Source organism: Choloepus didactylus, chromosome 16, assembly GCF_015220235.1.
Source record: "Choloepus didactylus isolate mChoDid1 chromosome 16, mChoDid1.pri, whole genome shotgun sequence".
Taxonomy (NCBI): Eukaryota; Metazoa; Chordata; class Mammalia; order Pilosa; family Megalonychidae; genus Choloepus; species Choloepus didactylus.
Window position 1 is genome coordinate 22,052,477 of NC_051322.1, and position 25,833 is coordinate 22,078,309.

The following is a 25,833-nucleotide window of genomic DNA, read 5'->3' on the forward strand; positions in this document are numbered from 1 at the left end:
AACAGGGAATTGATGCAAGATTCAGTTTTTGACAGCACCTTTCTTCTGAGAACCACATTAGGCTTCATCAGCTCTCATACAAGATGAAGGTTAAAAACTAGAGGTGAAATATGCCTTTCCAGAAATGCACTAACAGGGACTCTACAAGTATATGCAAAATCATTAACTCTAAAGTTTAAGGAAAAGATAAAACAGCGGATAAAAATAAATGTGCATCTGCTTATGTTTTTAAAAGATGTGGCACTTTTAGGGAGATTAAGGAAATGAACATGCTGTAAATCTGCAGGAATTTAAACCCCACTGAAACAATTAAAATGATGCATTCACAAAGAAGCTTTAAATCAGACAACCCATAATATTTGATATAGAAAATGTTCCAACTTCCTTAAGTCTTTATTAAATATTTGACAAGTTGCATCACTTCATTACAACAACTTCATTTTGTCACATTACTCTTTTGCTGTCAGGAAACAATCTACAATTTCTCTTTAGATCTCTCAAGAAAAATGGAAAGCAAAAAGGATTTTTTGTTGTTAAAACTTTTCCTGCATGTATCAAATTTAACCATATTTTAAAGCTGTTCTGATTGTGAAAATGAGCATTGTCCATAAATTGTCTTAAAAAATTTCAAGGTAGTTTGGTTTTTAACCACTGTATCAAATAGTACTTGGCTTCATATTAGGAGGTGGTTTTATAATAAAAAGCTATGAAACACTGAGAATTCATTTGGAATGCTTGAAACTCTTTTCACCTTAAAAGTCACTGTTTTTTCATGTTTCATTTGATAACAGATCCCGAATTAAGAAAGGACAGCAAATTAACCTCATCTTCTTGAGGTTCTCTCAGGCTCCGAGGGTCAGAATTCTCAGGACTTAGCTTTGGAGAAAACTGTAGCAGGGACTAAACTCTCACTCCCCTTTGAAACCAGATAACTCAGGAAAGGTGTAAAAATGCTATACAAATATATCTGTATATATTTGGACAGCATAGGTACGCATATGTGTATATATATTACATATGTAGTAAAAGAACAACAAAGTTACTCAAAGTGAACATGAAGGAAACGGTGACAATCTAGGTGAAATTAGTCTGAGTAAGAGGAGCAAACTGGCTTATACAGGAACATAGACATCTGTGGACACAGGGCCACGGGTCGTGGTTCTGGTTATAAGCACAAAAAAAGCTTCTGATGCGCAGATGCAAAGTTGAGAACACAGTACACCAGAGGTGTGCAGCCGATGGCAGTTATCAGGTTCCTGTTGTTACTTCTTACAAACATAAACCCAAAGGACAAAAAGACATGCACTTTAAACACGCACTGCTTTGAGCGTAACATCTGTAACGAAGGACAGATGTCTAATGGGAGGTTTTCTTGGGAAATTCCGTCCAAAGAGAAAGCTATCCTTTTCCTATAAAACATTATACAAGCTCACGTCCTAATGCTACAGCATTTTCTCTGACGCACTGAAAAAAACACTGGATAGGGGTGTGAGTATGCCAAATGTATATACACTATTCATTAAGGCTTCTATAAATAAAAAATGTGGTCCAAAGTTTATCACATTTTCTTCCCAGTTTTAAAATCTAAAGTACAAAGAGTTTATAAGGATTTTTTTTTCAAACACATCTCAGGCCTGAAATTGGCAGTTCTAACATGACTTATTAGGATGTACCCCAAAGCCTGAATGAGAGAGAGGTAGTGCATGAACTTCTGGGGGGCAGGAAGGGAGCAGGTCAGGAGGTGACACTGCACAGGCAGCTCCCAGTACTGGCAAGTCAGAAGATGATGTCAGGCAGCATCTCCCCTCCTCTCTCAATTTGAGGGGGCAGAGTCAGGACAAGAAGGAGAGAGGCAAAGGAAGAGGAGAGCTAGCCCAGTGGGTAGGCGCTCACGAACTGATTAACCCAGGCTCTCTTTACAGATATTAAAATTTCAGAGGTGAGATACAAGACAAAGCAAAATACTAGAGTCAACTGCTAGAATGATTAGTAATTTGCTGCATGTGAACTTGGCTTTCAATAAGATAGCCAATTTGGATCTGGCAAGATCAAACCACCATGGAACAGGTTGTCTATTTAACAAAATGAGCAGAAAGTAGTTTAAATATTTTGCAAATCGTTTCAGAATCTGTCACTGTGTCCTTAAATGGGAGGAATTAATTCATGTCAGGTTGTTTTACATCATTTGCCATCTGACCTTAGGGCTATCTGATGTCAGCTAACAGAAGACCTTAGAAACAAAACAAATAAATATCTTACATTCTTGTGATTTGTTAGAAGACATGCTACAGAAAAATAAACCACCGTAAATGTTTCAGATAAAAAAGAAAAACAGCACTGAAACCGAACACAACTTTAAAACAGACAGTGCCTCATCATTTCCTATTCCCGAAAACAGCAGGGAGAACAGCAGCAAATTGTCTGAAGCTAATCCCACCAAGCAGAATTTCCAAATTCATCCTTAGGCCAACAAAGGGTAGAGAGAGAGAACCTGATCTACAGGCAGCCATCATCACTGATGTTAAAAGAGCATCAGCACGCAATGTGTATATTTGGAACCTATTTCTTAACCTCATGGTAAAATAGCCCATGACAACTGTTTCTTCTGCAGGGAACTGAGGAAACAAGATTAAGTAATTTCTATGGCTTGAAGAAAACACAGGCTATAAAGATGGCAGAGAGCCTGGGCTGCTGGGGCAACTGGGAAGTGGTTGCTTGGCCCTTCTGCCAGGTGCCTGCTGACCGGAGTGGGGCGAGGTCAAAGACCAACCAGGCAATCTGTTCTTCACACACCACCTTTTTCTTTTTTTTTTTTTTTTCTTTTTAACTGCCACCTGTAATTACATACTGAAGGGAAGAGAAAATGGTCATCAAGATTTAGCAAAAAACAAACAAACCAAGATCTCTATTTTGAATAGAGTGAAATTGCTGAGATGGAGTGAACCTGATTTTCATTAAAAAAAAAAAAAAAAAAGACCCTCAAACCCAGCAATCTTTAGTTGTCATTAAAATCAGATATTATTAAGGGATAGATCAGCTGAATTGTCATTCACAATTTCTGCCTTTCAAGTATTCATAAAGGTATGTTTTGATAATTCTTATAGGTTCCTAACTTAGAAGTATCTTTTCAGATTGATTTTGCCTTCATATTCTCAATACTTTGCCTAATTTGCATTTAGTGGATATACTGATTTTTTGAATATACAATTTACAAAATGACAGAATCTCCCCCTACCTCAGTTCTTAAGAATCACTGGCTTTCTCCCCCTATAATTATATGATCACTCTCAAAAACCATCAAAGCATACACTTCAGCTCAGGCTTTGGCATAATTCTTACAAAGAAAACTGACCCTGGATTCTGTAGGTTGCCAAAAGGGAATTTGGCCCTGAGTCATTTGTTACACTGACTGTAGGGAAAAAATCCCATCAACAGGTAAGTATAACGAGAAATAGTGTTGTTCATAATTTTTAAGTTTTTCTGATTACCGTGGGATGTTTGTAAAGTAATATGAAAAGGGAACCACTACTTTGCTCTTTAGAACCCACTTTCTAGTAGGAACCTCAGACCTTTGCACCCCTCTAACCAACCACAAGCATCACTGGCTTCTCACTAGCCACGAGGAGCTGGGGAAATGAGCAGTTTCTTACTCCAAACAGTCCTTCTTACACAACAAACGCTGCCCATAAAAAAAGAATTTTTTGTGTTAATCCACAACTGGCAAGACATCACATCTCTCATGTCCCCTGACTGCCGCGACAGGGATTAGGAAAACCCAGGCCACGAGGATGTCAGGATGGCTGAGCTCCTCCACTGCCTCGGGCCTTCTCTACAAACACAACAGAATTCCGTAACATGACTCACGAAGTGGGAAAGGGTCCAACTGCACAGAAACCCTCAATCCTATGCCACTACCAGGTCACCAGCTCGACTTCCTTGGATTGAATCGTGTCTTCTCTCTCGCTTTTAATCTAGCACATTATAGATACAACTCAGGCAGTATTTAAGCATGCAACGAGTAACAAAACTTGGTTCGATTAAGTGTCTATTAAATAAATCTTTGTAGTTGAGTACAAATTACAAAACAATTGGTGAGGAAAGATCTGCAGGCTCAGCTTTACATCTGCGTTTTTATATCATCAGCAGCCAGATTCACAATTGACAGATATTGCACCAGAAAGATGTGTGCGGGGAGAAGGAATCATCACATTTAATGTTTATGATAAAAAACAAAACAAAAACAAAACCAGATATGACCTCCATGTAGGACATAAAGTGCCTTCAGAATCGGTGCAGTTAGAACAAAAATTGTCTTTTTTTTTTTTAGCTACCACGAACAAACGCATACAAACAGGACATGAAACAGATCTGGTTTCCACAGTTTCAAATCAAGCAGTGCCAAGTTTCATTCAAAATGTCTCTACTACAAACAGCAAAGAGGAAAATATAATAAAAGAATTACTGTACAGTATCAGGAAGGGTTAAGTAATTTCTCTAATGAGAAAAGACAGTCCAACCCTGTCTAGATGTGTTATAGCACATGGAATTGCTTCTAAGGAATAATGGTGTGATTTTTTTTTTAACTTAACACAAAATTTGTCATGCTGTGTTACAATTCTCTCAGCCTAGAGCTATGACGCTAAATTTGTACAAGAATGTAATATCCAGTTTGTTCTCATCCTCTCTGGGTATGGAAAAAATATCATTATACCTAATGTTAGATATGAAATCCTCTCAAAGTACTCATCTGTAGAAGGTTTTTGGACAAAAATCAGCCTTCCAATTCTAATAAAGTAGGGGATGAGGGTGTCAAAGTACTTAAAAATAAAAATGTCACTGACATTAAGCCTAGTATGAAAGTCAAATACAAAAAAAATATATATATATGCTCACTTTTCCAAGTTCATGGGACATCTTTAATCGTAATGAAATAAAATCTGAAAATCGGTCTAAATCATTGTAAAAAGTAAACATGAGTTGTAATACTATACCTGTAGAGTGATTAATTCCATTCATTGTCATTAGAAAGTATGCAAAATATTTATTAAGGGCTTTGCCTACAGAGGCACAACATAAATAGAATAAGTCCTCCTGAAATGTAATTAGTGTACACATCAACCAGTTGATAATCTGTTGTGGAAAATGCAGGAACGTGCCCTGGGGCCAGGTTCCCGGGTCTGAACTTGGGCAAGTGCACAGGAGGAGGCCCTGCTCCGGGAACCACGCCGAGCACCTGCTTTTCTGCCAAGGTCTCTGCAAAAGTCTGTCAGATAAATGCCGAGGAGCAAGCAGAACTTGCTTGACGAACAACTACCCCCGTGGCCGAGGGAATTTAATCCACCCCTTCGAATCCTTGAGCATTCTCCACAGCCATGAGAAGTTTCTCTCGTAAATCTTCAAAGGTTTCGTAAGGAGGTAAGTCGAGGCGATTAAAGCTGCAAAAGCAAGAGAAAGTGTAGGGGAAAAGCAAACATTATTACCTTTCAGTTACAATAGCATTTCCTAGATTTGGCGAGGAGGCCATTTGGTGTTTGTACAAGAGGAAGGAAAATTCTTAACCGACAATTTTGATTATCAAAAAGTAAATTCTAGCTTCGAAACTGCTCACAGCAAACAAACTATGGAGGAAAGAAAACAATTTTCTAATAGTTTTCCATTTTCTAATACCTCTCTATTACGACCAGATGTGGATCTTGGGAAAATCCTGTTGGGAAGGGATATTTGAGCGGGAAGGTAACTGACATTCACCCCCAGATTTCAAAACCTTGGAAACACAAATCGATTATGCCTTAGGAGTTACAGATGAATTGAGACTGTGACTATTTCTAATGGTATCACTTATTCTATGCTGGGCCCTGAGGCACACGCTTTTTTTTTTTTTTAAATTCAATTTTATTGAGATATATTCACATACCACACAATCATCCCAAGTGTCCAACTGTTCACAGTACCATCATATAGTTGTGCATTCATTACTCCAATATACTTTCTGAACATTTTCCTTGTACCAAAAATAGTGAAAATAAGAATTAAAAAAAGTAAAAAAAGAACACCCAAATTTTCCCCCTTCCCACCCCATCCCTCATTTATTTTTTTGTCCCCATTTTTCTACTCATCCATCCATACACTGGATGCAGTGTGATCCACAAGGCTTTCACAGTCACACTGTCACCCCTTGTAAGCTACATTGTTATACAATCGTCTTCAAGAGTCAAGGCTACAGGGTTGCACTTTGATAATTTCAGTATTTACCTATAGCTATTCCAATGCATTAAAACCCAAAAAGGGTTACACTGGGATTGCCATTCTGCAGATGCAGGTCCGGAAGCACAGAAAGGTCAAGTTAACGTGTCCGTCCTCACACACTAGCATCAGGGCAGGCTCAAGAACAGAATCCAGGCTGCTGGGGACAGCAGTATCCAGACTTTTAACTCAATGTTCAGCTACCGCCTTTCACTAAAGCTAGACAAGCAGTCAACATTTGAAATGTTAAAGGTGCATCTGCAAAAAGCCGAAAAGTATCTGGAGGCTTCAGGTGCCATGCTGCAAACTGCTCTGGTTATAGTGAGGTCTTCAGGCAAACAGATGGCCTCGGTATGCAATCGAGCCTACTTATTTAAGGGTCCAGGTTCAAATTCTGTCTCTGCCACTTACAGCTGTGTGACCCTGGGCAGTCACTTTACCTCTCTGAATGTTTGCTCCTCTGTAAAACAGGGAAACTGTTCCTTACCTCACAGGGGTGCTGGGGGGATCCAGTCAGAATACATGGAGTGAGCCCCCTAGCAAGTGCTCGATAAACGTGATCACCGCTATCATTCCTTCAACAGTGACTGAATGTCTATGTGGGGCATGAGAAACAGTCTCAAGTCAGAGAATTAATGCATGTGGGGGGTGGCCTGGTGATGTTTAAAACGACTACACATACCCATTGCAGTCGATGAAGCTTTAATAAGAGCTGGCATTCATGGAGCATTTACTATGTGCATTCCAGCATTTTTAGGTACTCTTCCCATAATACCACAATGAAACCAAGCAATTGCCCTCCTAGGTAGGTAATGCTTCCTCCTCATTTGATAGAGGCTCAGAGAGATTAAGTAACTTGCCCAAGGTCACACAGAAGGTGTTGAAGCCAGGTTCACTCCTAGGCGGGTCCAAAGCCTGGCTCTTCACCACCACCGTGGGGGCTCCCTCTGCCATGAGAGCCAAATACCACACCCCTCAGAGCTAAAAACTGCCCCTCCAGGCACTGACACGTGATTTCAAGCAGGAGAACAACTTGTCATGTTGTAAATGCTTCCCAATCAGCAATGGTAAGAAACAGTACCTGCCCATGGTAGGCTGTCCCACCACCCCTAAAATGTTTGGTCGGACATGCTGAGTTCCACTCAGATTTCCTAATAGCCGTTTAACACTGCAGGGCATAGCAGAGAAACACTGTGCTCTCAGAAACCCAGGAATCCTAAAAGAAGTTTTTCAATTTTGTTAATGACTTAAGAAATCACTTTACTAGTTATAAACATAGATGAGCCTTTCACAGAGCAAGGCTTTATTCTTTTATTGTGGGCGATCCTTCTGGGGCTCAGGGATGCATGCTCGCCAACAGTGACAACAAGGTTTCCCCTTTAAAAAAGGGTCAAGGTGCTATTCAAGTTGGAGAAACACTGGCAAGGGAGAGAGGCAGAGGTGAGGAGGGCAGTGTTATGATCTGAGGTTTTAGGGCCAGATCCTCTGAAATATGTTACTTAAGCACTCCGGGCCTCAGTGTCTCTATGTTTTAGAAGTGGGTGGTAAAACAAGCCACCCTTCAAGACTATTACGGCGATTATGTGTTAATACATACAAAATGCTTAGGACGTGCCTGGAATATAGCAATTGCTTAATATGTGTTAGTTAATGTTACTTCTGAGGTCAGGAGATGGGTCTGGTGCTGGCCGGCCACTAACTAGCAGCAGATCTTGAGAAAGTCATCACCCTCCCAGGGCTTTGCTTCCTGATGTGTACAACGTGTGGGTCAGATTCCATACCTGTAGACTCTACCTCCAAGAGCAGGTGGGTTTGTGGTTCTCAGTAAGGAGTAACTTTAAATATCCAAGCAGCAGCCTTTATATTATAGAGCAATAAGCCCTTTAAATGTTTGACACTCAGTAACTACATCTGAGAGCAGGTTGGAAGGTTCCCTTCAGGAAGAATCACATCCTCCGAGTCTTGCTTTCCTAGATATATGTGATTTTTTTATTTTGAAGCTTAAGAGTATATTTTACACCCAGGCCTGGGCTACAGAACATAATGTCCTCTGGACTTTTCATTTGCCTATAATCCTATAGCAACTGGGTTAACTGAAAGAATGTATGGCCTTTTAAAGGAACACTTAAAGGATGATAGAAACTCCTTACAACAATGGACTTGATGACTGTACCAACATTGACTCCAGACCCAAAGCAGTGGCTCCCATGGCCATGGAAATTGTAACCACAGAGCCCATGCAAGCCTTATGAACTCAAATAAGGGGGCCATCTGCCTTCAAGCTGCAGCAAGGCAGCAATAATAATCTGCTCTTGCCTGTGCCACAAATACTAGAAATTGGGGAAAATAAGGTCAGTTGGCTCTGGTTCTGGCCCATGCAGACAAGCTGGTTGAGAATGCTAAGCCCATGGGGTATTCACTGTGTCAAAGGCTATCTGTATTCCCCAACTGGGGCCCCCACCCCCCAGGGAACTGTATGCATAATTTTGCAACCCCAAACTAACTGTAGATCTGACCCTGAAGGGCTCCCCCTGAGTGCCTCTGTTGCTTTGATGTGGCCCTCTCTAGCTAAGACATCTTGGTGGGTGATCTTTCTGCCCTCCCCCCGCCATGTGAGACTTAACTCCCAGGGGTGTAAATCTCCTGGTAACATGGGATATGACTCTCAAGGATGAATCTGGACCTGGCATCATGGGATTGCAAACATCTTGACCAAAAGGGGGATGTGAAATGAAATAAAATAAAGCTTCAATGGCTGAGAGATTTCAAATGGAGTCAAGAGTTCATTCTGGTGGACACTCTCATGCACTATATAGATAACACTTCTCAGGTTTTAATGTAATGGAGTAGCTAGAAGTAAATACCTGAAATTACCAACTCCAACCCAGTAGATTTGACTCTTGAAGATGATTGTATAACTGTGTAGCTTACAAGGGATGACCGTGTGATTGTGAAAACCTTGTGGATCGCACTCCCTTTATCCAGTGTATGGATGGATGAGTAGAATGGGGACAAAGACTGAATGAAAAATAGGGTGGGATGGGGGTGACTTGGGTGTTCTTTTTTCCTTTATTTCTTACTCTTACTCTGATTCTTTCTGGTGTAAAGAAAGGGGTCAAAAATAGATTGTAGTGATGAAGGCATAACTATATGATGGTATTATGAACAGTTGATTGTATACCATAGATGATTGTATGATATGTGAATATATCTCAATAAAATTGAATTTAATTAAAAAAAAAAGTATATTTTACATTTTCATAAAACATAGAAAAAAATTACGACGTGTATATGGCTAAGCTTTTTCTTGGAACTGCTGCCATAAAGCAGCCAGTGAAGTTCCCGTTTACTACACAGGAGTACCAAGGGCCCTCGTGACAGCCTCCATACCGGGACCAGGTTTGGAGGAAAGCCATTCAGAAGGGAAAACAGGATAGTCCCACCCATGCCAGCTGTTGTCATCTGCAAATTCCACTTCTTTTATCAGGTGGCAAGTTAGTGGGGGGTGGGGTGGGAGGTGTGGGGAGCTGGGTGGGGTGGGATGGGGGTGGGATCAATAGAACCACGTGGTTGCTGTATTTCTATGACAGAGACACGAAAAGAAGCTTGTTAAGAGAAAGCTGGGTTGTTTTCTCCCTGTATGTGGACCATTGCCCTTCCAGGGAAGAGCAGTGATTTTTAAACCCTGGCTGCATGCAAGCATCACCAGGAGAGCTTTTAAAATCCCAATGTCCAGGCCACACCCTAGGCCAACTAAATCCAAATGTCTGGGATGGGACCCCGGCATTAGTATTGTTTTATAGCTCTCTGAGTGGTTCCAACATGCAGCCAGGGTTGAGAACCACTGTGTTTGGAGGTCTTGTCTTGGTGGCACTGATTGCTAGTTGTGGTTGAAGCCCGAGGGCTCTGAAACATTAGAAAAATTGAACAGTGAGCTGTATCATGGGGTCACGGAGGGCCATGGACTGGACACCAAGTTATCTGGTTGTCTCTGATTAGTCTAGAAGGAAAGTGCATGGTATCAGTGAAGGCAGTACATCTAGAGTAGCGATGAAGGGTGCAGATTCTAATTCCGGCAGATCCAAGTTCAAACCCTGTGATTTATGGGGATAACAGTTGTCCACCATATGCTGCCATGAAGATGGAATAGGTCAATATTATGAAAACACTTAGCATAGTGCCTGACCCACAGAAAATGTCTGGGCCCCAAACATCTCTTATTAATATTCATCACTATTAGCATACATATTTGGGAGTTCTGCATCAATGGCCACACGCTCGGCTCAATGCTGGTTGCCTTTCAAACAAGGATATCATAATCCAGACAGCCACCTTTGACTCTGACATTGCTGGGGACAAAACCTCCAGACGACTAAAACACTTTCCCCTAGAATAAAGGCAGAGGATCGTGGACAACGACTCCTCTGGCTCGTCACCAATCCCAGGCGGGGCCAGCTTACTTCCAGAGGTCTGACGGGCAGACATCTTCCTTCCATTCAGAGTCACATGAATGGCACAAGTGAGAAAACCTTTCTTGCTGGTGAGGTGAGGAAATCACACAGAAGCAAACACCTTTCACAGCCAGTTTTTCACAAGTAAATTTTCACGAAAATTCTCTCCTAGCCAGCGCCTTTAGCCTAGGGCGGGGGTTCCCTGCAGTGAATGTTCAGCTCCAGAGCATGGCCAAAGCATGCTCTGGAAGCCCACGCTGGTGGTGAGACAAGTGGGGAGTCCTGCTAGGACTTGCTGCCATCTTCTGGAGGGCCCACTCTGGCTTGCTTCCTAAGGAGCAGGAACTAAAAGTCTATGTGGAAATAAGAAGCTAAGCATGTGGGGGCCATAAGGTCCTGCAACCTCATTAGGGAGCATATACTTAGAGGATCTGGGAGCAGAGACATGAATGGACATTTGCACACTGGTGTTCATGGAGGCAGTACTCCTGATATGCAGTGGGTGGAGGTAGCCTAAGGGTACACTGACCAAGGAACAGAATGGTGAACTGTGGTGTACACATACAATGGAATACTGAGCAACTAAGAGGAGTGAAGTTATGAGACAAACAACAAAGTGAATGGATCCTGTAGACAGCATTTTGAGTGAACTATGCCAGAAACAAAGGCAAACACTTTAAGACCTCACCAATATGAACTAACTACAATATGTATACTCTGGGAATTGAACTTTAGAGCACAGTTTATCAGGGGAAACCTTATGGTAAGGGTCCCTAGATTGTAAGCTCTTACAGCAGTCACATCTATTCGTGAATTGTAAGGCTATCTCCAGATGCTGAGATGCTGATCCCTTTGTGTATAACCTGATTGATCCCTGGAATTCTGGGTATCTGTGTGACAACTGAAACTAAGAACCAGAACTCAGCAGGTATGAATGTCAGCATTAGCACATATAGCAACTGTTAAAAAAGCTGAAAAAGAGTCCAGACTTCAATTAGATCTATGAATGAAGCAGATGCGGTTAGGACCCAGGCAAATTGGGCCAAAGGGTAAAGGACAATACTGACTGTGTTTTAAAACTACAACTTCCATGTGAGACCAAGGGAAGAGATGTTTATTTGATGCAGGATTTTTATTTCCTAAACAATTTAATTTGTACAGTTTGTTTAAATACCATAATTACATGGAACCTTGAATAGGAAGTGAGATATGGTAGGTTTGTATAGGTTAGTGTGAAATAGCAATATATCCCAAAGTAATTCGGGCAGGGAATAAACTATATATGCAGGGCACCCCTGAGGAGCTGGGGAAAGATGCAGAGGTGTTGGGCTTCCTCAGCTGGATTGCTGCTGATGTCCTCACAAACATTGAGGACTGGCAGTTTGATGTGCCGAGCCCTCTATCATGGGACTTGCCCTTATGAAGCTCATTACTGCAAAGGAGAGGCTAAACCTGCTTGTATTTGTGCCTGAGAATATCCCCGAGGGCCTCTTCGTTGCTCAGATGTGGCCCTCTCTCTCTAGCTAAGCCAACTTGGCAGATGAACTCACTGTCCTCCCCACTACATGAGATCTGACTCCCAGGGGTATAAATCTGGCAATGCAGGATATGACGCCCAAGGATGAATCTGGACCCAGCATCGTGGGATTGAGAACATCTTCTTGACCAAAAGGGGGATGTGAAATGAAACAAGGTTTCAGTGGCTGAGAGATTCCAAATGGAGCTGAGAGGTCACTCTGGTGGGCATTCTTACGCAGTAAATAGATAACCCTTTTTACATTTTAATGCACTGAAATAGCTATAAGTAAATACCTGAAACTATCAAACTGCAACCCAGTAGCCTGGACTCTTGAGGACGATTGTATAACAATGTAGCTTACAAGGGGTGACAGTATGACTGTGAAAGCCTTGTGGCTCACACTCCCTTTATCCAGTGTATAGATGGATGAGTAGAAAAATGGGGACAAAAACTGGGTGAAAAACTGGGATAAGGGGGGTGATTTGGGTGTTCTTTTTTACTTTTATTTTTTATTCTTATTCTTGCTTTTTCCAGTATAAGGAAAATGTTCAAGAAACAGATCGGGGTGATGAATGCACAACTATATGATGGTACTGTGAACAGCTGATTGTACACCACTAATGATTGTGTGATATGTGACTATATCTCAATAAAACTGAATTAAAAAAAAGAAGTCTATGTGGAAAAACCAACAGGAGGGACACTGGCGTGTGGGTTAGCAAGATGAGCGCTCATGCGAGGGTGCTCTAATAAAAACCCATCATGCAGACTTTGCCTTTGTGCTGTGTTCTATACAACCCTTCAAACAAGCCGCTGAGATCCGTCTTCCTGTCCCTGGCGTCCTGGGTGGGCTCTGTGTGGACACCACACTCTGCTCATTTCCCGTTGGGCAGTGGGGAGATTGTCAGACCACTGGCACTCCCCTGCCACGGTCACCTCATCACTAAATTCCAAAGAATTATGGCCCATCACCCAGGATGGAAGACCTTAAGAAAACTTTGTTTCTGTCGGGAATTTTATCCTAAGTTCTAAAGAACCAACTTAAGGTTGGAGTAAAAACCCACTCCCTTTATAGACTGGGAGCATAATATCCACATATGTTGAGTATGCCATGAAATCACCACTACCTAGAACAGTTAGGGACAGAGAAGGAGCGCTGTTTGCAAGAATTTCCCTGATGCATGAGGGAAATTATGCACCAAAACTACTGGGTCCTTTTGGATCTTGGTTAATTGAGTTTTATTAGCATTAGTGTACAATTTGGATTTCCCTCTGCAGCTTGGTCATTTCACGCTCTAAGCTATGTATAGCCTACGGATAAGCTAATGTATAGCCTCCATAGCTGCAAGCCCAGCCCACCCCATATGGTTATCTATTTAAAAAACAGCTGTTGAAAACGGAGTTTGTCACTCACCATGTGTGAGCTCTGGGCAATTTTTCAGGACTCCCCCATTGCTCTATTGTAAACAGCTGAGGACCATTGGAACCTAGACAAAAACAGATGACAGCTGTAAGGAGAGTTGAAGGCTGTAAATAAAGCTAAGGTGTGGCTTAAAGAAAGCAAACAGTGAAGGAAAAGACAGGAAATGAAGGGAGAAGGAAGGATCAGCTAGGTGCAGGGCTGTGCCAAAGCAGGGTCTGGCCCAGGCCGAGTCTTGACACATCTTCTTTTCCTGCAAGGGAACATTTAAGATTTAATGTGGGTGGGGGGAAGCAGGAGACCTGCAGTACTTCACAGCACATGCTCCACTGCGCTTTCGGAAAGGAATCGCCCGGGGAACTGCAGGCAGCCTGCAGCCTTTAAACCGCACACTGGGAGTTTAAATTTAAAGCTACTTTTTTGAGGGGGGAAAAAAAGAAAACATGACTTTCTGATATAGAGCAGAAAGAGTGATTTTTAAAATCTAAAGTAAGTCCTGAAGAATTCTGCCTCCTGGAGATGAAGTGTCCTTTAAATACTCTGTTTAAAACCATATGGATGATTCTGCAAAATCTCATTTTTAAGGATACATCAAAAAATTAAAAACAAAACAAAAAGGAAAAAACCAACCTTATGGTTCTCTCCAAAAAAGGCCAAAAGCCCGATACAGATAAAGGTAACTACAGAGAGCCTGAATTAGAAGCTCCCAGCTCTCTACAGGAAGCACGTACTGAATTATGTCTAACGTGCTATCATGCAATGCCTTCTTAGCCTTGTCTAAAGGCCTGGGAGGCAGAGTCTTCTAGGGGTGCAGTTGCTTCCAGGCTAGAGATTCACAGGAGGAGAACTGAACCAAAAGTCTTCCTGCTCACCATAAAGTTCAGCGAATCCATTCATAGGTACCCGGGACGTCCCTGTGACAAACTGCAGCAACCGGATGCGCTTCTCGGCGTCCATGAGGAGCACGGCCTGTGAACAGAGGCAGGGGCCCATCAAATTCCACACGTGGCACACAGCTCAGGCTGCTGCAAAGCAGGCAGGCCAGCTTCATCTTATTTATGTTGCAATGTTAGACCTAGACAGTTGACTCTGAAAACAGAGTCTTTTTTTTTTTTAAATGGACACTACTGTACCAGCCTCTCTAATCTTAGAGAGTGAGAGATCACAAGGTCTCTGTCTTCTTCTACCAATATGTCAAAATAAATGATATGAAAAGCCAGCTCTTTGATGGCATCAAGTTCATGTTTCTGTGTGTAAGGCTTGCCGGTTTCCCCTAAGCCAATAATAAATACACAGTGGAGTAGAATCATCAATGCCAGGGAACCCCAGTTATAAGATGGGATTTCATACTGCAGACAAATTCTCTGAAGATAACATTTTATGAAAAGGAAAATAAATTAAAAAGGAAAGGGAGGCCTCTAAAACAATCTGCATATTTTATATATCTCAGCTATTACAGGAACCAAGCTGGTATCACTGGTAATGTTATATGAACTGCAGTAAAAAAAAAAATCCAAAATCAAAGCTAGGTGATACTCAGACTAAGGACATAAAAAGCCTCTACTTTTTTCTTTTCTCTCTCTATACTTCTGCTGGCACTTGAAATATTATTAGTAATATATATTTACAAATTAAAATAAATGATTTCTTTTTTCTCTAGTAAACAATCAGCCTTTAAATAAAAAACAGCTGTTTTAATATCAGTTCATCATCTTCCTCTTGGGCCCAGCCATTCCAATCTCACTTCTCTTTTAAGCTGAACAGAATGCCAACACTGGTATTCAGACAGTAAATCAAACTCCATTTGTATCTTTGGATGAAAGATAAAAAGATCTAAATGTCTGTTGGAATTAACGAAAAACTGGAAAAATGACTTTTTAACACAAAATGTCATCTTGGAAGAGTTCACCCCAAAGCATGTTGCTGCCTGGAGAAACCTTCCATTCTAATTTATGCGTTGGTGGACCAGCTCCAGGGCTCCCGAATCCAATGAACTCGTCAGACTCTACTCCATGGGTTTTCCAAAGAAAGCTGCTTTAACCAAGTATTCAGAGGAGGACAGAGCACTTAGATCAGGACCAACCTACCCTAGGTCCACTTGTCCATTAAAGTGCTAGAAAAACAGCAGGAAGGGCTACTTCGAGCTCAGTTTGCTTCTCTCTCCCCCAGCAGTCCAGGCACTACAGAGCCCCATCTCCAGCACCAGTCTAAAGTGAGACCACACAAAGGGCTGCATGGGGCCCTCGCACCTAACCCCAGTGAGCAGCCCAAGTCCCCTGCAACACCAGCAAGGCCCGGAGGTCCAGGGGTTACCTTCCAGAACCACTGAATGACGGGGTGATTTGGGCAGTAGCCGTTCTTGTAAATAGAATGTTGTCTCCAGTCGTTCACGTCCACGTCACCGAGGCCACACATCAGCAGCTGTCAAGGAGATTCACCAGGTGTCAATGAGGTGGGACCCAGAAGCTTAAGCAACCACTCTGAGAAGTAACCTCTCCCTCATGCCAGCATTTGTCATTGTGTCAAGCAGGAAAGCCAGCAATTCATAAACACACATGAAGGGGAACACACGCTCCCAATTTTCCCGGCCCCAGCAGAACAAGGAGATGGGATGGGTAATGAGGGGGACCCAACTCTAACTCTTGGACAAGGCCATGATTTTTCACCCTGGAAATAAAAACTCCAGCTAACCCTCTTCCTCACTCCCCTCCTTTCTTATGTTCCATTCACATGCACCTCACCCTGGCTGTTTCCCCTTCGGAGCAGTTGTTTGTCTCAATATTTGAACATTCTTCCCTGCCCCCAAAGGACCAGTGCCTTGGACAGTGGGAACTCATCTCCCAGGTGGATCAATCCAGGTGCTGACCTATCACCTAAGCTGTCTAGCGGCCTGAGGAGTGCAGACAGGTACTGATGACTGGGGCTTTGACTTCCCATGAGGCTGAGGTTTGCTTTTCTAATTACACAGCCTTCCGATAAGGAAGGTTTCCTGTGAAATCTTGAATATGATATTTTTGCAGAGGTGCTGGAGTAAAATGAAAGAACTAAGCCAGGAGCCTGAAAACTGAGTTCCCAGTCCTGACCATGTCAGCGCCTTGCTGGGAAATATTATGAAGTCATTAACTTCTCCCAGCCTCAGTTTCCTCATCTGCAAAACAAAGGGCTGATCCTCTATGATTTCTATGACATCCTCTATCTTGAGGTTTCCATTCAACAATGCAAGTACAGAAAGTCACAGAATGCTATGCTGGATGCGGCTAACTGAATCTCATCAACGGCTCCTCAAGACAGCCATCCTTCTTCTGTTCTCTCAACACAGAAAACAGTGAGAGCTTCCCTTGGTTTTTCACTTGCTCTCATTCATCTAAGTCACCACAAAGAAGCTGAGACAGATCATCATTAAACTACCTTCTGCTACTACCTCCTTGTCTTCTGTTTTCCTTATGCAACATAAACCACTTCAAGTTCACTGAGACATCCCATTGCCAGCCCCTAGTAGATGTTCCATCCACCTTGCATGGTCAAATCCCCCCACTTGGCTGCCGTGGTAGGGATGGGAAAGCAGCCAGGCCTTGCGAGTAGGGTGCTGCCACCCCAAATGGCTGCTGCAAACTTGGCTTCAGCTGACCCAGCAATTTTCTTTACCTGGTGCACAGGATCACAAACCTGACTTTGCTAAGTGGGTGTCTACTTACCTGATAGTCCCAGAGCTGCCCTCTCATGGGCAGTAAATCTGCATCTACTTTTGCTGATTCCTCATTTCCAAATCAGCAAACAAATAAGGCCCCTAAGACATGTAATAAAGTCATCTAAACTTACTCCTTAGGACAGTGTAGATCAGATAATAATAAAATATCATTTGTAATTATCTCCTTTACATAAAATGTTTACAATACACACCTCCAGTTCATTTTCATCAAAAATTTTAATCAAATCAATCGGAAGCAGTTCTGTGAATCCCTGAAAGTAAAAAAAGAAGAAAAAGAAAATCACCCTAAACACCTTTTTCCTTGAAAGAGACAAATCTTAAATGAAAAATAATCTTTTTAGGTTACCCAGGAAAAATATATATTTTTTCTAATGATTCATAGATCGGTGTCAGTATCATATAACTATAATTCCAGTGAAAACACAGCATAGTCACAATGTAAGAGTGTTCAAAAATAGTAGAATCTAGAAGATTCCGGTATTTGAATACTTTTTGAAACCCCATAAAAACTTGGGTTTCTGCAAGTAGGTGGATTCTGAAAGCCAGTTATGACAAGCTGCCATGAGTCAGTGGGTTCGTAAATGCACAGGCCACAGATGTGCAATAGAACACTTAGAAATAACTACTGGAGGCAGACAGGTGAAATACAGGAGGAAGCACAGGATCCGGCGGAGAGGAGGCAGTCCCAGGAGCGCTAACTGGTGGGGGGATCCTGGACCAGACCCCCAGGGCCGCTGGGCCTGCAGCCCCCAATTCTGAGTGTGGCTGGACTGGGTGGGGCCTGGGAATGGGCTCCCAAGGATTCTTCATTGAAATGGATGAAGGGCGCTGTTCTCAGGTGTGATCTAACGCACAGTTTAAGACACTAAGTACGGGCGTGTTCTTTGCATGTTCCACCTGGGTAGGTCTTTGGTTCTCCTGGGTGGTAACTGAGCCAGGGGCAAGCTTAAGTGAGTATCACCCAACAAGAACACTGTATCAGTTCAGTGGAAATTTAAAACGTGGACCTGTGGCTTTTTCTTATGTTATCTTTACAGGAACTAACACACTTTATAAAGACTTCAGAAGAAATTTCTCTTTTAGTTGCAGTGAAACATTTTTAGAAAGATGAATCTGACACCCTCCGCTAGGGGCCTCTCACAGGTGCCCGGGAGCACCACTTGCCGTAGATACAGATCTGGGAAGTGCCCACATCACCCCTCAGTGGGGTGGAAGTTGGCACAAGGTGGTCTTGTTGATAAAAACCCAGCCTATGAAAATGTGTTTACATGTACCCAGACAGGAAGGAAGTCTGAGAGGAATCACGAAGACAGCCAGGGAGAAAGGGCAGGAAACAGGAAAAACTTGGAAACTGCCTTCTGTACTGTTCAGTTCCGAGTCTGTAAAGTTCTTAGAACCTGTCACTGCATCTCCCAGCCTTCCCATGGACATCCCCTGAAACCTCAAGACAACGGTTCTCGCCTCTGTGGGGGAACTTGTACGTCTGGATTAAGTTTGTTAAAAAGTCTTCTTTAAAAACAGTTGAGGAAGACGAACAGATAAGAGAAGCAAAGAAAGCGAACACTCAGAAAATCAAAGGTGGAGGCCCCATGGCTGTGCAGCAGTCCTGGAGCCTGGCCAGTGGTGTGAACTGTGAAGCTCCCGCCTTGTGGTCCCCCCTGCACCTGTCTTTAGGCACGTGACAGATACTACGACACCCCCCAAATGAGAAAAGCAACCCTCCTGCTTTTAGACCCAGGGCTAAAGGCACATGGCAAAGGGTCCCGGCCAGCACGACCTACCTCCAAGAAGGCGTTCATTTGTTTCTGGACCCTATTCACAAATCTCCACTGGATGACCAAGCTGCAGGGGAAAATGGAACAATAGTCACTGTTTCCATCATCGTCAGTGCTCATTCATTCCTTCCCAGACTCAACAGTTTCTCCTCAGGCAGGGGAAAGGAAAGATATCAGGGTGTTGGCAGAAAAAAGGGAGGCCTAACACTGTGTCACACACTGTTTATCCACTAGTTCTTTCAATATTCACTGGAACACACATGAGAAAAGTAAAACCTCACTGAGGATTTCAAAAAGAGTAATTCCAGATCAAGGGCTTAGTTTATAAAAGTTGTTTCATAAATGAGATTGTGTGTATGTGCAGAAAAGAGAAAAGGTCATGGGGTATGAATGTATGTGTAAAATGCATGCACACACACATACATACAAGTACACAAATATACATATAAATATGCACACATTTTAAAGAGTACTCAGACATAGTTTGTCATATTATATTTCAATCTAGTCTTCAATGTACTGATTTCCGAAAATGATACATAAGCTTCATAACCAGCATGATGCATGCTAACATCCTATTACCAAAATTTGGAGGATTAGTGGTGAGACCTCTTCAATAACGGAAATTCACTGAAATAGTTTTCCTGTGACAGTGTTTAGTAAGGGGCAGGAGTTACTGAAAGGCTAATCCACGCTGGATTCCATCCAGGCATTTCCTCGTGCCAGAGCACAAGGCTTCTCCTAAGAGCTCTCCCCTAAGGAGGCCCCACGCCAACGGCCCTGGAGGACCCGCCTTTTGCCTAACCACAGCCCAGGTGTACCACCTTTTATTGCACTGGGCTATAAACATCAGCCCTAAGTCATTCTTTCACCAGGGTGCCAGGAACAGTTGGAGACTGCCATCGTAAACTTTTCAATGAAGCTACCTGAAGCTCTGTCCAGCCCCTCCCTGCTTCCCCAAGTTTGAAACCTAAAACAATGAACTGCAAAGAATGATGCACAGCACATGTTACACATGTCAGATTCCTCAGACTTTAGACCCTAGCCCATACCCTGGTGAAGTGCTTATTATTTTTTTTAATTTAAAACCTATTAGAAGCCTTTCTTTCCTAATGGAGACAAACGTGTCTGCCCGAGTGTCATCTTCTGAGATTTCCAAGTTCAAAACAAGCAGGCTATTTAATGTTAACAGATAAGAACTGTAGTCTCTTATTTCTGGCTTTTTATTAAGCATAACAAGCTTTTAACTTGACAGTGGAGAAAAAGTCTACTTTGTTATATAGAAACTCCAACACTCTCCACTTCTTCTTAATTAGGAAGGACAGTAGGTTGTCTTTGCAGATCACACTAAAAGTTGTTAAGACCCCCTGCCAATTCTCCCAAATACTCTCACCAATTTCAAATGAGGAGAAAGGAGGGAGCCCAGTCTGTTGCAACGGAGTGCTGGGTGCAAACAAGGGGCTGGGGCTGCAGCTATAACCCACAGATGAGCAGAAAAGGGTCCCAGAACCCCACATTACCACACTGACCTCATCCCCGCACAGGCAGGGCTGGTTTAAACTAGCAAAGTCAGAAAGAACAGTGAGAGCAGCCTGGCAATCCTTGGCAAATCCCAGAATTGTGCAGGGTGAAGCATACAGATACACACATATACATATATATATATATATACACACACACCCCCAAAAGAAAAGGACTGTGCCCCACAGAAAAACGCCTTCTGCTTAGTTTAAACGGCTCAGAATTACTTAACAGCTAGAATTTTAAAAGGACTCAAATTTTTGTTAGACCAAATGAGGCTAAGATTGGGTTAAGAAAATCCCAAATATCAGAAACAATTATGTTTGCAAGTGCTGAATTTTTCCTCTCCTTTTTACCTATTTTCCTACATTTTCATTATGGAAAAGAAGTCAGAAGAGAAAAGAAATATTTTATTTTTGTTGGTTCCTAATTTTCCATTTTGTTCTATCATTGTAATTCTAAATTTTAGATTAGATAGCCACATAATCCAAATGATTCTGTGCCATATTGACAATGTAAATGTTTTTTCCTTCCATTGCTTGCTTATGTGGCCACTCGAAGTCATGATACAAGTAAAACTTGCCATCAAACAATTCAACTTCCCATTAGCACAAGCCAAAAAGGAACTTGTACTGTTGAAAACTGACCAATAAACTGAGGCTCATAATATACATTAGCTGTTTTGGCCAGAGATGTCAAACAAGTATGCTATTCAGCTTATTAAAAGAAAAGGTTGTAGACTTTCTCGGAGAGGCGGGGCAAGATGGCAGACTGGTGAGCTGTATGTTTTAGTTACTCCTCCAGGAAAGTAGGTAAAAAGCCAGGAACTGCGTGGACTGGACACCACAGAGCAATCTGTCTTTGGGCATACTTCATACAACACTCATGAAAACGTGGAACTGCTGAGATCAGCGAAATCTGTAAGTTTTTGCGGCCAGGGGACCCGCGCCCCTCCCTGCCAGGCTCAGTCCCGGGGGAGGAGGGGCTGTCAGCTCCAGGAAGGAGAAGGGAGAATTGCAGTGGCTGCTCTTATCGGAAACTCATTCTACTGATTCAAACTCCAACCATAGATAGACTGAGACCAGACACCAGAGACTCTGAGAGCAGCCAGCCCAGCAGAGAGGAGACAGGCATAGAAAAAAAACAACACGAAAAACTCCAAAATAAAAGCAGAGGATTTTTGGAGTTCTGGTGAACACAGAAAGGGGAAGGGCGGAGATCAGGCCTTGAGGCGCATATGCAAATCCCGAAGCAAGGCTGATCTCTCTGCCCTGTGCACCTTTCCTTAATGGCCCTGGTTGCTTTGTCTATTAGCATTTCAATAACCCATTAGATCTCTGAGGAGGGCGTTTTTTTTTGTTTTTTTTTTTTTTCTTTTAAATCCTTTTTGCTTTTTCTAAACAATTACTCTAAGAAGCTCAATACAGAAAGCTTCAAAGAATTGAAATTTGGGCACGTCAAGTCAAGAGCAGAACTAAGAGAGCTCTGAGACAAAAGGCAATAATCCAGTGGCTGAGAAAATTCACTAAACAACACAACTTCCCAAGAAAAGGGGGGTGTCCGCTCACAGCCACCATCCTGGTGGACAGGAAACACTCCTGCCCATCGCCAGCCCCATAGCCCAGAGCTGCCCCAGACAACCCAGTGTGACGGAAGTGCTTCAAATAACAGGCACACACCACAAAACTGGGCGTGGACATTAGCCTTCCCTGCAACCTCAGCTGAATGTCCCAGAGCTGGGAAGGGGGAGCAGTGTGAATTAACAGAGCCCCATTCAGCCATCATTTGAGCAGACTGGGAGCCTCCCAACACAGCCCAGCAGCCCAGAACTGCCCTGGGGGGACGGCACTCACCTGTGACATAGCACAGTCATCCCTCAACAGAGGACCCGGGGTGCACAGCCTGGAAGAGGGGCCCACTTGCAAGTCTCAGGAGCCATACGCCAATACCAAAGACTTGTGGGTCAGTGGCAGAGACAAACTGTGGCAGGACTGAACTGAAGGATTAGACTATTGCAGTAGCTTTAAAACTCTAGGATCATCAGGGAGATTTGATTGTTAGGGCCACCCCCCCTCCCCGACTGCCCAGAAACACGCCCCACATACAGGGCAGGCAACACCAACTACACACGCAAGCTTGGGACACCAATTGGGCCCCACAAGACTCACTCCCCCACTCACCAAAAAGGCTAAGCAGGGGAGATCTGGCTTGTGGAGAACAGGTGGCTCGTGGACGCCACCTGCTGGTTAGTTAGAGAAAGTGTACTCCACGAAGCTGTAGATCTGATAAATTAGAGATAAGGACTTCAACTGGTCTACAAACCCTAAAAGAACCCTATCAAGGTCAGCAAATGCCACGAGGCCAAAAACAACAGAAAATTATAAAGCATATGAAAAAACCAGACGATATGGATAACCCAAGCCCAAGCACCCAAATCAAAAGACCAGAAGAGACACACCTAGAGCAGCTACTCAAAGAACTAAAGATGAACAATGAGACCATAGTACGGGATATGAAGGAAATCAAGAAGACCCTAGAAGAGCATAAAGAAGACATTGCAAGACTAAATAAAAAAATGGATGATCTTATGGAAATTAAAGAAACTGTTGACCAAATTAAAAAGATTCTGGACACTCATAGTACAAGACTAGAGGAAGTTGAACAACGAATCAGTGACCTGGAAGATGACAGAATGGAAAATGAAAGCATAAAAGAAAGAATGGGGAAAAAAATTGAAAAACTCGAAATGGACCTCAGGGATATGATAGATAATATGAAACGTCCGAATATAAGACTCATTGGTGTCCCAGAAGGGGAAGAAAAGGGTAAAGGTCTAGGAAGAGTATTCAAAGAAATTGTTGGGGAAAACTTCCCAAATCTTCTAAACAACATAAATACACAAATCATAAATGCTCAGCGAACTCCAAATAGAATAAATCCAAAAAAAACCCACTCCGAGACATATACTGATCACACTGTCAAACAGAGAAGAGAAGGAGCAAGTTCTGAAAGCAGCAAGAGAAAAGCAATTCACCACATACAAAGGAAACAGCATAAGACTAAGTAGTGACTACTCAGCAGCCACCATGGAGGCGAGAAGGCAGTGGCACGATATATTTAAAATTCTGAGTGAGAGGAATTTCCAGCCAAGAATACTTTATCCAGCAAAGCTCTCCTTCAAATTTGAGGGAGAGCTTAAATTTTTCACAGACAAACAAATGCTGAGAGAATTTGCTAACAAGAGACCTGCCCTACTGGAGATACTAAAGGGAGCCCTACAGACAGAGAAACAAAGACAGGACAGAGAGACTTGGAGAAAGGTTCAGTACTAAAGAGATTCGGTATGGGTACAATAAAGGATATTAATAGAGAGAGGGAAAAATATGGCAAACATAATCCAAAGGATAAGATGGCCGATTCAAGAAATGCCTTCACGGTTTTAACGTTGAATGTAAATGGATTAAACTCCCCAATTAAAAGATATAGATTCGCAGAATGGATCAAAAAAAATGAACCATCAATATGTTGCATACAAGAGACTCATCTTAGACACAGGGACACAAAGAAACTGAAAGTGAAAGGATGGAAAAAAATATTTCATGCAAGCTACAGCCAAAAGAAAGCAGGTGTAGCAATATTAATCTCAGATAAAATAGACTTCAAATGCAGGGATGTTTTGAGAGACAAAGAAGGCCACTACATACTAATAAAAGGGGCAATTCAGCAAGAAGAAATAACAATCGTAAATGTCTATGCACCCAATCAAGGTGCCACAAAATACATGAGAGAAACATTGGCAAAACTAAAGGAAGCAATTGATGTTTCCACAATAATTGTGGGAGACTTCAACACATCACTCTCTCCTATAGATAGATCAACCAGACAGAAGACCAATAAGGAAATTGAAAACCTAAACAATCTGATAAATGAATTAGATTTAACAGACATCTACAGGACATTACATCCCAAATCACCAGGATACACATACTTTTCTAGTGCTCACGGAACTTTCTCCAGAATAGATCATATGCTGGGACATAAAACAAGCCTCAATAAATTTAAAAAGATTGAAATTATTCAAAGCACATTCTCTGACCACAATGGAATACAATTAGAAGTCAATAACCATCAGAGACTTAGAAAATTCACAAATACCTGGAGGTTAAACAACACACTCCTAAACAATCAGTGGGTTAAAGAAGAAATAGCAAGAGAAATTGCTAAATATATAGAGACGAATGAAAATGAGAACACAACATACCAAAACCTATGGGATGCAGCAAAAGCAGTGCTAAGGGGGAAATTTATAGCACTAAACGCATATATTAAAAAGGAAGAAAGAGCCAAAATCAAAGAACTAATGGATCAACTGAAGAAGCTAGAAAATGAACAGCAAACCAATCCTAAACCAAGTACAAGAAAAGAAATAACAAGGATTAAAGCAGAAATAAATGACATAGAGAACAAAAAAACAATAGAAAGGATAAATATCACCAAAAGTTGGTTCTTTGAGAAGATCAACAAGATTGACAAGCCCCTAGCTAGACTGACAAAATCAAAAAGAGAGAAGACCCATATAAACAAAATAATGAATGAAAAAGGTGACATAACTGCAGATCCTGAAGAAATTAAAAAAATTATAAGAGGATATTATGAACAACTGTATGGCAACAAACTGGATAATGTAGAAGAAATGGACAATTTCCTGGAAACATATGAACAACCTAGACTGACCAGAGAAGAAATAGAAGACCTCAACCAACCCATCACAAGCAAAGAGATCCAGTCAGTCATCAAAAATCTTCCCACAAATAAATGCCCAGGGCCAGATGGCTTCACAGGGGAATTCTACCAAACTTTCCAGAAAGAACTGACACCAATCTTACTCAAACTCTTTCAAAACATTGAAAAAAATGGAACACTACCTAACTCATTTTATGAAGCTAACATCAATCTAATACCAAAACCAGGCAAAGATGCTACAAAAAAGGAAAACTACCGGCCAATCTCCCTAATGAATATAGATGCAAAAATCCTCAACAAAATACTTGCAAATCGAATCCAAAGACACATTAAAAAAATCATACACCATGACCAAGTGGGGTTCATTCCAGGCATGCAAGGATGGTTCAACATAAGAAAAACAATCAATGTATTACAACACATTAAAAACTCGAAAGGGAAAAATCAATTGA

At 42.1% G+C, this 25,833-nt stretch overlaps 1 protein-coding gene across 13 annotated transcripts in view; it reads right to left on the reverse strand.

Moving 5' to 3' along the window:
• Nucleotides 1-363: 363 nt before the first annotated feature.
• NEDD4L (NEDD4 like E3 ubiquitin protein ligase) overlaps nucleotides 364-25,833 on the reverse strand; it is a 378,998-nt gene continuing 353,528 nt past the window's right edge. For 12 of the 13 annotated variants that reach the window (XM_037805612.1, XM_037805607.1, XM_037805613.1 and 9 more), the window contains 6 exons: nucleotides 19,124-19,184; nucleotides 17,534-17,593; nucleotides 15,947-16,054; nucleotides 14,506-14,602; nucleotides 13,628-13,700; nucleotides 364-5,435 (listed from right to left, as the gene is read on the reverse strand). In XM_037805612.1, the coding sequence (XP_037661540.1) occupies nucleotides 5,333-5,435; nucleotides 13,628-13,700; nucleotides 14,506-14,602; nucleotides 15,947-16,054; nucleotides 17,534-17,593; nucleotides 19,124-19,184 (502 nt within the window). In that variant the 3' untranslated portion in view covers nucleotides 364-5,332. The other variant, XM_037805615.1, reaches the window with a different exon arrangement.